Below are 14721 nucleotides of genomic sequence, written 5' to 3' on the forward strand. Positions count from 1 at the left end.
TATAGTAAAGAAAAAAGACAGCATACGGCAGACACTAGACAACATATTTTAGATATAAACTGCATGTACAGCCCATTTATTCAGTATTTTAATGGATCATGAACATTTGGTTGCTTTTTATGATCAGATGAATTCATTTCTTGTCTTTCCTGATTGACTGTGGTTGTGAAAATCTTTATCTAAAATGAAAAATGAAAATAGTGACTCTTGCTCTGATTACTGCCAACAACTTTTACTACATTAATGACACAGATACTAATGGAACAAGGACCTTCTTTCCATTAAACAGCAGCTATGCTTTCAGGAAATAATAATCTGTGGTGTTAATGGAGGACTCATGTAGCATTTGGCATTTTGGAAACACTGTATAATCTAATTTATTCATACACACACAATACAAAACTGTTTTAGGACACATTTAGGTCTCCACCACTCCATTAAGCATATCACCACTATGGGGAAGTTAATAAATATCCGAGGTACATATTTTATACATGTTGATTGCACTCTCGGGGCATATCACTTAGCCTGTGTGGACTTTACATCCAGTCCATGCACTGCATCAATCAGCCCCCCCCCCCTTCAAACTCAGTCACACATGAGAGCGTTTGACCCACCATCCACATGTTAAAGCGGAGGTGTAGATGTGTGTGTGCAGGATATATCGGCCTGTACATACATGACCTAATCACTTGTGGTTAGGGAATGACATATGGAACGTGTAACACTGCTTTAAGCAGCGGGTGAGCCACAGTTTCCAGCTTCAGGAGCCACGTAAAGAGAGGGAAGCCCTCTGTAAAGCTGTGGCTGGTTGTGACTGCTCCCAACTGGATGTTTCCTTTTCTTTATTAATGGCATTCACTTAAATTTAAGAAAAATATATAGGTGAAACAAAGCCACAAACCTGTAAAGTTAGGAAATCCCAATTTGGAGGCCTAATCCACCAAATGACTCTTTGCAAGCCATTTTTCCATGACACCTTAATGGCCCGCCTTGGTGGTCATGCATCCATTTTTAGAGGAAACCAATCTGAAATTAGTGCCTGTTGCAAAGGTTCTACAGGCCGCAGAGTGGGTGGTAAGGTGCCTTGTAATGTTGATAGCCATAAAACTGTTATGTCACCAACTTTATGTGCAGCACTTTACAATTCATTCCTCCAAAATAATGTTCTCTCAAGCTGCTCTCTAACAACGCTCAGATAAAACATGATGGGGGAGGAAATGTGAACAAATGCTATTTAGATCAGCTGTAATATTTATGTGATCCCTGAGCGCATATAGCAACGGCTTCTACTGACTTATATTAGATGGCGAAAGCTGGTCTGATGAGCTACTGCTACTCGTTACAGTATGATTGGTCTCCAACATTAGTTTAGGGTCAGCTGCAGGATGATGTTTTTTCACTAAAGGTCATCCTGTCTTTTGTGCCTCCAACTATATGCAGACTTGCAAATCTGCAGTAAATTATACCTAACACGAAAAATGGTCTCAGATGTGGATCTGCTGGCCAAATTCACTCATCTATGTGTGTGTCCCTGATGAGAAAACGTTCAGGAACAACTGATCTGGACTAACATTTCCTTACGTACCGCAAAGTACATCGGGAATAGAGCAATATAGTCCCATAAAGAGCTACCAGTGATTTTACTGCTGTGAGGCGGGCAGTGTGTTTGAGCGTAGGAGCCGTGTAGTTTCCTCTCAAAGGATTTGCTTTATTAGCACAAAGTGCCCTTGCATGCAGCATACAGGATTATTATCCAGCTCAGGATTTAGATGTATTTTAAAACAGAGTGATAAGCATAGTTTTCAGTACAAGGGAACAAAGTACATTTCTCTGTCTATTTCGGCTGATGACATCACTAGAAAAACAGGGGGGGGGGGACTGAGATAAGACATTGAATAAACAGTGATTACAGGCGACAGGCTGGTTTTTAAGAGAGATGTCTGCTTGTTTCACTTAGCAACTGCATGTCTCTACGTACACAATCCATTCAAAGAAAATGTCATTTTTCAACACATGCATGTTTCAAGATAAGGTCCCTCGCACGACACTCTTATCCAAGGTCCTTGAGAGTAAAGATGATTAAAGTATTTTATCAACACTGCTTGCAGCCAGTATTACAAGGGCAAACTTAAAGTCAATAAAGCTGGACAGAAAAATAATCTCAGCACCTGGAATACTCCTTAAAGAATAAAGAAGGAGTGTACAAAAACTTTAGGTGGGATTGGGTTTTGGTTTACAGCTTTTGTTGGAAACCATAATGCCTCAAATAGAAGCCCAGTAGCACAAAATGTCAGATCTTTTACTTCAATTAAATGCAGCAGTAGCACAGTGTAGAAATACTGTGACAAGTAAAGCCATGCATTTCAAATTTATAGTAAAATGACAGAAATATAAGCATCAAAAGATACTTAAAGAACCAAAAATGAAAGTGTTTTAAAGTTGCAGTAGGTGGTGGAGTTAACTTTAACAACTCTATATACCACATAATCTTATAGTTGAGCATATTTTGTATTAAAGCTGTAGTTTGTAACTTGTATAAAATTAACTTTTCTCTAAAACTTTCACTGTATCCTGACACAAGTACACGAGACAGATAGTCTGTTAAAAATCATGTTCCTCCTCCTCCTCATATGCTTCCAATGGCAATACTGCATGCAGATGAAAACAGCCAATCAGAGCAGAGGAGTCTTCAATGCAGCTGTCAATCACTGCTCATGAACTGTGGTCAAAGTGTCAAATGAGGCAGCACTGATCAAATGTGAATCAAGATTCTGTCACTGTAGTGCTTTTTTTCTCGCCTCAGATGTTCTCAGAAACATATTTTAGTGTACTGTTTAGCTGTAAAATGAGAATGTTTGTGACTCAATCGCCATGTTAAAAAGCTAAAACGAACTTTCTCATCTTAAGGCCTTTGCACACTGAGTCTGTGTTTTTTCGGATGCGTTTTTCCGAAAAAAAAAAAAAAAATCTTTACGCACAAAAACCTTACACACTGATTCCAAAGTATTTTATTGTGACGAACTGAAAGGACATGTTTCCTCTTTTGTCTCCTCTTTAAGTTTTGTACTCAGTGTGCAAAGATGATTGACACATAGTGACGTGTGATAATTTCCGACAAAGAAAAAACAAACAGACTCTGTGCAAAGGCCTTACACTCAAAATATCTTGAGGCAAGAACAAAATTTTGATTCATATTTGATCAGCGCTGCCTAGTTTGAGTTTGACTACAGTTTACAAGCAGTGATTGACATGATTGACAACTGCGCTTGACACTCCTCGGCTGTAATCGGTTGTTTAGTTCAGGCGTGGTGGATTCGTTCGAATGCCATTAGGAGCACTAGGAGGAGCCAGAGGAAACATATTTCTTCAAAGATTATCTGTCACAGTCTTAGCAAATACAACAAAAAGTTATTTTCATAAAAGTTACCAACCGTAGCTTTAATGTAACCACTAAAGCAGATGACTTTTAAATAAATGTGCTGGAGTGAAATATTAAAAAACATTTGCCCTCAAATTGTAGTAGAGTAGAAGTCTAAAGTGAAATAAAATGGAATTACTGCAACCAACCCTCTGACTCTGACCATACCCTGGTTGAATGGCACATCCTGTTAGAGCTTTATTTTCAGTTTCAACAGGATACAGTTTACATAAAATAAAGTTTACAGCATAAATCATAATAAATAATAATAGTAGGGTATTTGCTTCTTGAAACGCGGCCACAAAAATCTCCCAGTTCACCCAAACCACACTAACAATGAATCTTATGCATGTCCCTGTAATATTTTATGGAGTGTTATTTTGTCTGGATCTAATTGGAACACATGGATGCAGTTACATGTGTCCCTGTACCTGCTCCCTCCCTTTAGCCGCTACAGGAGAGAGAAATGACACGCACTCTGCTGCTGAGAAGTGACCCACCCTTCCACACTTACATCATGGCCCACAATGCAAGTGTACATGTGGAATTAGTGATCCCTAAAAGTGTGCGTTGGTGTGTGTGGGGGGATTTCTGTATAAACTCTGTGGGACTGTAATTGCCTCTGGAAGCAGGGGGAATTCCTTTAAATGTATAAGAAAAAAAATGGGGAGGGTAGGTGGTGGTGGTTTTGGTGAGGGAGAGAAGGGCTGGTAGTAGAGGAACCCCTTAATTAAAGGATTGTTCCATGCCAGTGGGCCATCTGTGTGGAAATGCCTGGCAGCTGCACACACAGCAGTCATAACATACCATCCTCAGGGACTGCAGGCACTTTGGCCTGGTGATGTGTGCATGTGCCAGACTTACTGACCCCGGCTATGCACTGAAACTGCATCTAATGGCACATGAGCAATGTACCTTGACATCATTTGGGAACTTTGTACCCCGTCAGGATTTTGTAAGTAGAGATATTAGGTAAAAGTAGTCCAGTTTAGGAGATTTGACGTTACTGTCAGGATTTTTTTGTAGTCTGGATTGGTGATTTCAAGAGTCACTGGTATAAAAACAAACCAAGTATAGACTATCCACAAGTGCTCCTCATTTCAGGATTACATCCAGTGTCAATTAAATAATATATCATTGAAAATTAGTCTTATACTTTTATATATTAAATAAATAAAATATAATCTATGTTTGATAAAAGATTCACCAAAAGGACCACTGCGATTACCATTGAACAATGACAACTTAATCAACGAACATCCTGGGTAGAAATATCTTTGTAAGTTTTACAGAATTGCTCATCTTATCTGGTGAGATCATTTTCAGAGGTCAACATCAATTACTGGCTCTGTTTCCGTCTTTTACCATTATTTCCCACAGGACTTAAGCAGCCATATGTCACACCCTCAAATGGAAACTGAAAGTTAAATTCAAGGCCTAATATTTACAGCAGTAACTCAGGTTTCCAAACCATGGGAGAATTAGTTGGCAACAAGGGAACAAAAAAAAGTAACCACAGGTATTTCAGACTACCAACCTGAGAGAGTTAAAGTCAAGCTTTTTATGATGTGTTAAATTTTCCATGACATAAAAACGTTAGTGCTCCTCTGAAACGTGGGGAAAATAACAGTGTTTATGATGTGTCAGTGCTCAGAGAAGTGGGCCCAATGGGCAATGACAGTGGGGGTGTAGAGTTTCTACAGCACCTTTCATATATACTATAAGCAAATAAAGACTGACATTTTAAACATGGGCTTTAAATATGTGTTGCTCTGAAGTTCACTGGAAAGTTAATTAAAATTATTTTAACAAGCAAATAAATTGAATGCAGCTAATAGAAAATGCAACTACAGGGGGAAAGTAAAAAAAAAAATATAATAAAGCAACATTTTTTCTATTTTCATTTACTTTCTGTGTGCAAGTTCTGAATTGGAAAGATAATGTCTGCCTTGTTTTTATCTTTTACAGGTTGAAGCTGTTAATTGATCAAGAAAAGGCCTACCAAGAAAGGAAGGAAGAAGAGAACAACAAAAAGATCAACAGTCTGAAGGAGGAGCTGACAAAACTCAAGTCGTTTGCGTTGATGGTTGTGGATGAACAGCAGCGTCTCACTGAGCAGCTGAACCAACAAACAGCAAAGGTCCAAGAACTGAGTGCCAGTGCTTCACAAGCCCAGGAGGAGCTGAGCTCCGCTAATGCCCGTCTGCAAGAAGAGGAGCAAAAGGTTGTTCGCTTGGAGGCTGAGCTGCGTGACCAAGCCGGTCGGTACCATCAGGAACAAGACGCCATGACTGCCAAGTTGACCAGCGAGGACGCCCAAAACAGGCAGCTGCGCCAGAAGCTGTCAACTCTCAGCAGGCAGCTTGATGAGCTGGAGGAGACCAACAAGACCCTGCGCAGAGCTGACGAGGAACTGCAGGAGCTAAGGGACAAAATTAGCCGTGGTGAGTGTGGAAACTCTAGTCTCATGTCTGAGCTCGAAGAGTTGCGTAAAAGGGTACTTGAAATGGAAGGAAAGGATGAAGAACTGATCAGAATGGAGGACCACTGCAGGGACCTCAACAAGAAACTGGAGAAAGAGGCCAACCAAAGCCGGAACTTAAAGGCTGAAGTCGATAAACTGAACCACAGAATTATGGACTTGGAGAAACTAGAGGACGCATTCAGCAAGAGCAAACAAGAATGCAGCTCACTCAAAAGTAACCTGGAGAAGGAAAGGATGGTGTCAAAGGTCCTGACCGGTGAGCTGGAAGTCTTGAAAGTGAGAGTCAAAGAACTGGAGGCTGCTGAAAGCCAACTGGGAAAGACAGAGCTGACGCTGAAAGAAGATCTGACCAAGTTAAAGACCCTGACAGTTATGCTGGTGGATGAAAGGAAGGTGATGGCAGAAAAGCTCAAGCAAATGGAGAACAAGGTCCAGAACAGCACTGGCAAGCTTCAGGCTGAACAGGACAAAGTCACATCAGTCACAGAGAAGCTGATTGAGGAGAGCAAGAAAGCACTGAGGTCAAAGGCTGAGCTCGAGGAGAAAATGTGCAGTGCCACAAAGGAAAGAGATGACTTGAAGGCCAAGTTGAGTGCTGAAGAGGAAAAGAGCAATGATTTGGAGTCTAAGATCAACATGATGAAGAAAAGGCTGCAATCGCTTGAGAATGTAGAAAGAGAGTACATGAGAAGCAAAGCTAAAGAGGAGCACATCAGAACACCCATTGCTAACCGCTTCCAACAAGAAGACAACAAAGTAAAGGATTTGACACAGGAGGTTGAACGACTCAGATGCAAGTTAAAGGACATGAAGGTGGTAGAGGGCGACCTCTTGAAAACTGAGGAGTTTGAATCACTGGAGAAAAGATTCACCAATGAGCAAGAGAAAGGTAAAGCCTTGATGGAGGAGCTGGAAATATCCAGAAAAGAACTTTCAAAGTACCAACTGGCTGAAAAGAAAGAGTGCAGTCAAGAGCATGTTCTCTATAAACGCTTGAAGGAGGAGGAGGCAAAGTCGAGTCATCTGACCAGAGAGGTAGCAGCTCTGAAAGAGAAGATCCACGAATACATGGGGACAGAGGAGTCTATTTGTCGCATGAAAACAGATCACTCTACTCTCCAAAGGAAGCTGACCCAACAGGAAGTCAGAAACAAAGAACTGGCCAGAGAAATGGAGACGCTCACAAGGGAGCTTGAGAGATATAGACGCTTCAGCAAAAGTCTTCGCCCTGGCATGAATGGAAGGCGCTTCTCAGACCTTCATGTTTCCACCAAAGAAGTTCAGACAGAGCCTCTTGACCTCATGTCTCCCAACGGTAAGACAATGGCCCCACTGGAGCGTGCTGTGGTGAACGGTAAGCTGTATGACGAGAGCGAAGCTGAGGAAAACGCAAATTACAGCAATGAGCTTCAGCTTACCAAATGCAGCCCCTCACTTATCAATAGTGTCAATAATCTAAACAACTTGAGAAGAGCACGAGTGCCGTTCATTAAAAACAAAGACACACCCCATCAGGTGAATGGCAAAGTGCAGCCGCGGCAGAACGGCAACCATGTTCAGCCTGGAGATGTTGTGTTGACCCACAGCCCTGGGCAGCCTCTGCACATTAAAGTTACTCCTGACCACGGACATAACACAGCAACGCTAGAGATCACCAGCCCGACCACAGAAAACACCCAGTCATTCACCAGCACTGCCGTCATACCCACAAGCGGAGGTCCACCCAAACAGAGAATCACCATCATCCAGAATACTTCCATATCCCCTACTGCTAAATCCATTTCCCCAACGACAAAATCAAAAGGTTCCCCAATCTCTGATGAGCCATGTTCACCAGACAGAGCCCTGTCACCTTTCACTATGGCCACATACTCGAGAACAATGACTCCAGACTCTTGTGGCTCTGTAACACCAGACAGAGCCATGTCACCTATACAAATAGTGTCAGTGACAACAGGCACCCCTGAACGCTCCCACTCCACTGAGCCACTGGAGGTTGTCGGAGGGCACGCCGTCTTCCGCGTGACCCCGGAAAGGCAAAGCAACTGGCAGGTCCAGAGGTCAAACAGCTCCGGGCCAAACGTCATTACCACGGAGGACAACAAAATCCACATTCACTTAGGGAGCCCCTTCATTCAGAGCATCACCACTCCAACGCAAACACTGAGTCCGTGCCACACGCCTGGACTCCAGGAGCAAAGGACTCAGGTGCTTGCAAACTGCAGCACTCCTACTATCAAAGGCAACAGCAAAATCACAAGTAGCATCATGATTAAACCCACCTCCACCCCAATCCAAAGGCCATCACAGATTACAGTAAGTAATGTCTATGACTGACCTGATAATCCCCAAAACCCTCCATCCCATCCTGTGTTACTGAATCCCGCCCATGAGATCCAACTCAACCACAGACCCTTATACCCCAGCTCTATACCCTGATACATTTATACGTCTGTTTTACTTGATTTATGAGTTTAAACCAGGGTTTGAATGTTTCCTTTTTATTTTGGTTGGTTTGCTTGGTTCTGTGTGATTAAGTTCAAATGTTTGCCTGCATGAGAAAACAATACCATTTGAAAGCACTAGAAAATTTTGATTTGATTTGACATAACACCAGGTTTTTAACTTATATGTGCACTTACTGTATTGTACTCAGTGGCTAATTTGCCATGTAGTCAGACTATTCACACTGATGTATCATACCAGTTTTTATACTTCATATTACACATACTGCATTATGATTAAGTTGTTTGGTTTTCTGAGAATTAAAGTGTGCAAAAAGAAGTGTTATGTTTTATAGTTTGTCATCCATGCTTGCCAATTTCATTTATTCACTAAATCCAGCATGTTTTGAATGTGTAAAATTAAAAAAATAATCTGAGCAAAATGCGATTAGATTGTAATCAGTTGTTTGATTTGATTTCTTCATGCATGCACAGTAACTTTTTAACACTTTAGATTTCAATTAGGTGTGTTTATGTTAGACAGTTTGTGGTCAAAAGATCACAACTCAGATTTCAACTTAAAGACTGTCAAGTAATTAAATAATACCCAAGTGAAAGAGTTGTCTGAAAAACCTTTGTGCTTATACTCGACCAAATTACAAGACAAAAAACCTTCTGGGATTCTCACATGTTTGCTTGCTCGAGTTAAAATCATAGGCTGAGGTCATAGTTGGTGTTTTCTTAATGGAAACTCTGCTTGAAACCTTTAAACCTCAGAGTGCTGCTCCATGAAGCTGCTGGAAGAGGTGAATCTAAAAAAAGTGCATGATTTGGTAGAATTATAGCTGCTCTTTTCCACTAGACTTTCATATATTACTAAAACATGAAAGTAGGTTACTAAAACATGGTTATAATTCAGATGAGATCACAAGATTCAACACTCACGTGTTACGTTTTCTAAAAACACAAATTCAGACAAATTGATCTCTTTCTTGTCCTTGATGACGACAGCCTAGTCGCTAGAAGAAAATGTTGGCATTGTACATTTCTGCACACCACATGTCACTCATATCATATCAATGTTTGTCAACTGTTAAAGACCAACAAAAAACACAACAACCCAGGTGTGATTTTGCAAGTCATTGCTGTGTTTCAAGCAGCTTTTTTGGCACCAAACATGGGTGTTTTGTTGTGACCTGTCACTGTTTTTCTAGCAACTTTTTATGCACAAAAACTGAGAAATTGCTACTTTTCCTCCCTGAATAGTGGCTCAAAAAGCAGTTGTGTTTTACTGAGACGGCGCTGCTTCTCTGGACGGGATTGTGGCCCAAAAAGTGATTGTTTTTTAAGCCCTGTTTCCACCAAACACTTTCGGTATGGTACCTTTGGAACCAAAAGTAACCCTTCAGACATGGTACCTAGACTCTAGCTCTTCCACTGCAAACAGTTCTCTTAAATGTAGGCGGGGTTGTTGTCACTCACTGCTCCGCCGAACTGAACTGAATCGCACTGCACTGCTTGGTGGAAACAGGGCTTTAGAGACACTGTTGCTTTTCTGGCCAATATTGTGCCACCTAAATGGGGTATTTTAAACAAAAACATGTTCTTTGCCTAACCATTACCAAGTGGACTCTGTGTCTAAACCTAACCACACGTAAACCACAGCATTGCTGAAACATGAAGTTTCAAAGTATCCCCTACCTAGTAACGTGCAAATCTAACGCATCTGTGGTTTGCATAAATGTTCCATGCCAACATATTTTCTGGTGATTGGGTTGATGACAAACTAAATGAGCAGCAGATCAAGGCAGTGGTTATTAAGGCTATAATTTCAGTTTTCCTTGGCCATCAGCCACCATGTTGAGGTGTCCTTGAGCAAGACACTCAACCCCTACAGGGTGCTGGGCTCTAAAAATGATCCATCTGGCATCAATATAGCATGACAAAAAAATCCTTAAAATCAAATCTTTTAGTGCCAAAAAGAGAAAAACTGTCCTTGCTTGCCCATTCTTGTGAGTGCTGCCACCTAATATTTCACTCCAGGAAACACTTTAAACATCAGAAAGCCCCTTCTGAAAACCTGATACAATGTCTGGTTCTTAAAAACACTCATGCATTTGCTGATAGCTTAACCTCAGTGGTCTTTTAGCAGAAAGTCTCACTTAGCTTGCTGTTCGTTGGGTAGTAACCCAAAACTTCTGTTTTATTTTGCTTTCTCCCATGAATCATGTCCTTTGAAATGAATCATCAGGACAACTTACGAATGTTCCTCCATGTAAATGCATTCTTCTACATGTGGTTTTATGTGCCCACAGTGGAAACGTTACCACGTACGTGCGATTTGTTTAAATTAAATCTGTACCAAAGGTCAGAGGATGATGATGATGATGATGAGGGGATGGAGACTGAAAGAGAGGAATGGAAGGGATGTGGGAGAGGATACAGTGGGGAGGATTTGGGAGGATTTTACCTGTTGCAGCACATTCATTAATGTCATGTTTCAACACAAAGGCGATGTAAGAAAAATGTTAAAGACAGAATAATTCCAAAATTGAATAGCCACAGAGTTTTTCTTGCAGTAGTTTTTGGAATCAAAGTGAGAATCTGAGTCATAATACAAGTTAAGTGTATGAATATGTAATGTGCCTATTAACTATGACAGCCTGAAGCCACTGAGAGGTCTGAATCTGTACTGAAGTGGTGCTTCACATGCATGTCTTTTTTTTTTTTTTTTTTTAACAAGGACGGATACACAAGTAACCTAACATTTCAAACAAGAATTCATTGTGCTTTATCTGAGTATTTCAGATGGATTAGCTGGTTTTCAAAGAATGCATGCAGGGCAATCTGATACGCACTGAATATATCTGGGGATTATGTGTGAGCGCATCAGACACTGGCTGCTGTTCTTTGCTTCATACTCATCCAGAATGCTAATTGAGTTCAACGTCTAGCTGATAGAGAGCAGAAGCTAACAATGCTGACTCAAACTCCGCATCAGATTTTCTCCTGACTCTGTTCACTGTGTCAAAGACGAAGCATCCACATTTGAGGACGACTGTCCAAAGACATGAAGTCAAACAATGTCACTTGTGTTCCAGCGTCCATCCTCCTTCCTTGTTTCCTAAACTCTTATGTCATTTTCAGAGTTCCTGCCGCTGAAGACAACTTAGATTTCAGACTTTTTAAGGCTTTTTTTTTTATATTATTGGAAATGAAATTTAACCAAAATTGAAGAAAAAGAGAGAGAGAGGGAAAAAAACACAAACCACTGTCAATTAATTAGGGTTAGGGACAATTTTTTCCCCCAAATGTTTATAATAACATAAAACATGACTTTTTTTGGTCAAGATAAAAGTTAGATGATCTACTTAAAAAATAAATATAAAGACATTATATTGTCATAAAGGTATCAATTTGAAAAAATGTGATTAGATGATGTAAATGTATACATGTGATGTTGGTTCCTCTCTCCTGATCTGTGTGATATTAATGTAAAGAGGTATTTGGTAAATTAAAAAAAACAAAACAAACAAACATGTTACAAATTATTTTGAGATTTTAAAATATAATGTCAGAAAACAAATTGTTTGGAAATTCCTTCACATTTTACCATTTTTAAGACCACACATATGCTCAAAAAATTGCAATGGTGCTTCTACTGATTTTTACTCTAAATGCATTGAAAAATCATGCGCAAAAAAATATAACAATGTTTAAAATGCTTTATTATGTGTTATTTTTTCTATCAATTTTAGAAAGCGAGAAACCACCTAATAGTAAAAGTGGGCAATGGCAACAAAAAACACTAGTTAATTTATTTGTCATGAATGTATATATAATTTGTATTTGTCATCACGACTCAAAATAGCCTACATTTCTGAAAAATCTCCAAAAAACAGTTTGTTTGAAACCTCCTGAGATTAATATTCTGTGAAAATAATCAATAAGATGCATATTAAACTGACTGTATAATTAGAAAATGAAATCACAACAGTCTAAAGAAGAATAAATCAGAACGGTATTTCCCTACTCATGTCCTGATGACACCCAGATCCCCTGTCCAGTTCAATGGACAGATTTAAAAAGAAAACAAAAATCCTGAGTAAATGCTATCAGCCTTTCATATTTTGATGTGCATAAGTCATACAACACCTCATGTTTACTTTAAAAACTGATAAAACACAAAGTATGTGCTTTAAATGGAAAGTTTGGATCTTCTTAAGTGTATGAGGTACTTATCATAGTCAGTGTATTACATACATGCACTATTGTGGAAGGGTCATCAGCAAAATATATTTTAGCCACGAGAAAATAAAAATAAATAAATAAATGAATATCTGTTGAATTGTATGTGATATTTAGGGTATTTTCACTGCTTTACCTTGCTGTCATACAGCAATGTCCAGCGAGGAAATGGAGTGTTATATTGCTCTTTTAAAAGCCAGCAATTTAACATTGCTGAACACAAGAGCTGCTGGTCTAATGCTGCCTCTATCTGTTACTTACTTTGTGTTATTATGTGACTTAAACATTTAAAAGAGTTAGTTAGGATTCATCAAAATCACTCAATAACACAAACAAACAAACTGTTTGAGGCAGCTGTACACCAGCAGCTCCTGTGTTCAGCAAACCAAAACTCCCGGTTTTTGTCAATGGAGTCTGGCTTTGATGAGAGCTACGCCATCGGAACGGGCTATCTGACAGTAAAGTAAGTTCTTTAGGTAGCTAAAATATGTTTTGCTGCTGACCCTGTCCACAGCAGTACATTGCATAGCTTCCGTGTCGGCACACCTGCTGCTTCTCCAAACTGTGGGTGTGCCCACAAACATCTACTTTATGTAATGCACTGACTATGGATAAATACCCCATAACACCCCTTTACAAAAAATCTGAAATATCCCTTTAACAATATGATTAATAGATTAAAATGTGCCTCATGCTTCTATCTTGCCTGAAAAAGTGGGTGTGGCTCTAATGCAGTCTACTTTTGATGATGTAGAACACCGTGATCAGACATCCAAGCAAATAAGTTTGTGCACTTGGGCGGAGTCTGATGACAGTGATCATAGATATTCTAGAAGGATCCGAAAGAGTTAAAGTGTTGAAGCTTGAATGTGATGCAACATCACTTTTTGTTGTACAACAAGCAGATGAGTATCTCTGTAGTGACAGCTTCTCCAAAATACAATAAAGCGTGCACTAAATGCTCAGTGTCATTTAGACGGAGCAAGACAACTGTTGCAGTAATCCAACCCAAACACACACACACACAAACCAGTGTGACACGGAGGAGATGATTAAATCAAGCATTAAATTGAATGAGTGTGAAGGAGCGCAGCTGGAGAAACCGGATCCAAAGCAGTCTGGGCGCAATGAAATGATGCAGAGGCTAAACAAGATGCTATTCATTAGACCACTACTTGAGAAAGCATCCAGCAGCTGGGATTACTGTCTGCAACCTCAATTACCCTCTGACTCACTTTAGACTTACTTGATTCACAAACTGAACTCATCTGGTCCAGCCAAGGATCTGCTCACGGTATCCCTGCCAGGCTGATAAAATGAGTATCAAGTGACGCTCTGAGAGCCAAAGGGTGTCTCATTGAAAAGCGTACAGTGACGCTTCTGTTGGCTGAGAACGAGGTCGTAATCACACAATGATACTGCTGATTAAAAGCAGCATTTTTGGGGGTCAAATAAAGCATCAATAACACCAAACACCGTGATGTAATTTTAAACAATCAGCTACTGATGTGAATAAAGTGCAGCCAAGAATTAGCAAACTGCACGCCAGAAAAAAAGACAAGTGCATCACACTGCAGGCTAGAGCGGATTTCCTCCTTCAGCCCTAAATGATACTAATCGCAGAGGAATTTGCTCACCTTGACCGACCGGCACAATAAAACAAGGGAAGGGCAATAAACAGCGCTATGGGGCCTTTCTCTAAACAAAAGGCTCCACACTGAGTGTGAGAGGGTAGACACTGTGAAGTAACCTCTCTCCCAATGCAACACAAGCACCAAAACAAACCTCATGTTTGGTTGCCATGGAAACAGCTGGGCTGGGATTACAGAGTGCGGGGCAAAGGAAGTACTTAGTTGAACTCCTGCTGCACCACTGATATACGAGAGAACAAAGCCGCACATTAAGGCCTCTTTCCATGTAAAATCAACAACACTCCCATGACGTGGAGCCCGTACGGATTTTCTGGCCCATTAGCTTTGCTGGAGCGCAGGCCCCACTTATTCTGAAATGTACACCCCGTATGAATATTTAAGGATAGAGTTCACTGCAGGTTTTTGTTAATTCTCAAAACCTCAAGCCGCACATGAACACGTCCAAGTGCTTTTCTCAAGCGAGACGTTTGC

At 40.3% G+C, this 14721-nt stretch overlaps 2 protein-coding genes across 3 annotated transcripts in view; one reads left to right on the top strand and one right to left on the bottom strand.

The window, feature by feature from the left end:
- The window catches only part of LOC126401623 (epithelial cell-transforming sequence 2 oncogene-like), a 141952-nt gene that overhangs the window by 99285 nt on the left and 27946 nt on the right, over positions 1-14721 (bottom strand). The window lies entirely within an intron of this gene.
- Positions 1-14721, top strand: part of filip1l (filamin A interacting protein 1-like) — a 107434-nt gene that overhangs the window by 87624 nt on the left and 5089 nt on the right. For both annotated transcript variants that reach the window (XM_050062954.1, XM_050062955.1), the window contains one exon: positions 5390-8222. In XM_050062954.1, the coding sequence (XP_049918911.1) occupies positions 5390-8222 (2833 nt within the window). The remainder of the gene's footprint in view (positions 1-5389; positions 8223-14721) is intronic.

The sequence above is a fragment of the Epinephelus moara genome, chromosome 15, assembly GCF_006386435.1.
Source record: "Epinephelus moara isolate mb chromosome 15, YSFRI_EMoa_1.0, whole genome shotgun sequence".
Taxonomy (NCBI): domain Eukaryota; kingdom Metazoa; phylum Chordata; class Actinopteri; order Perciformes; family Serranidae; genus Epinephelus; species Epinephelus moara.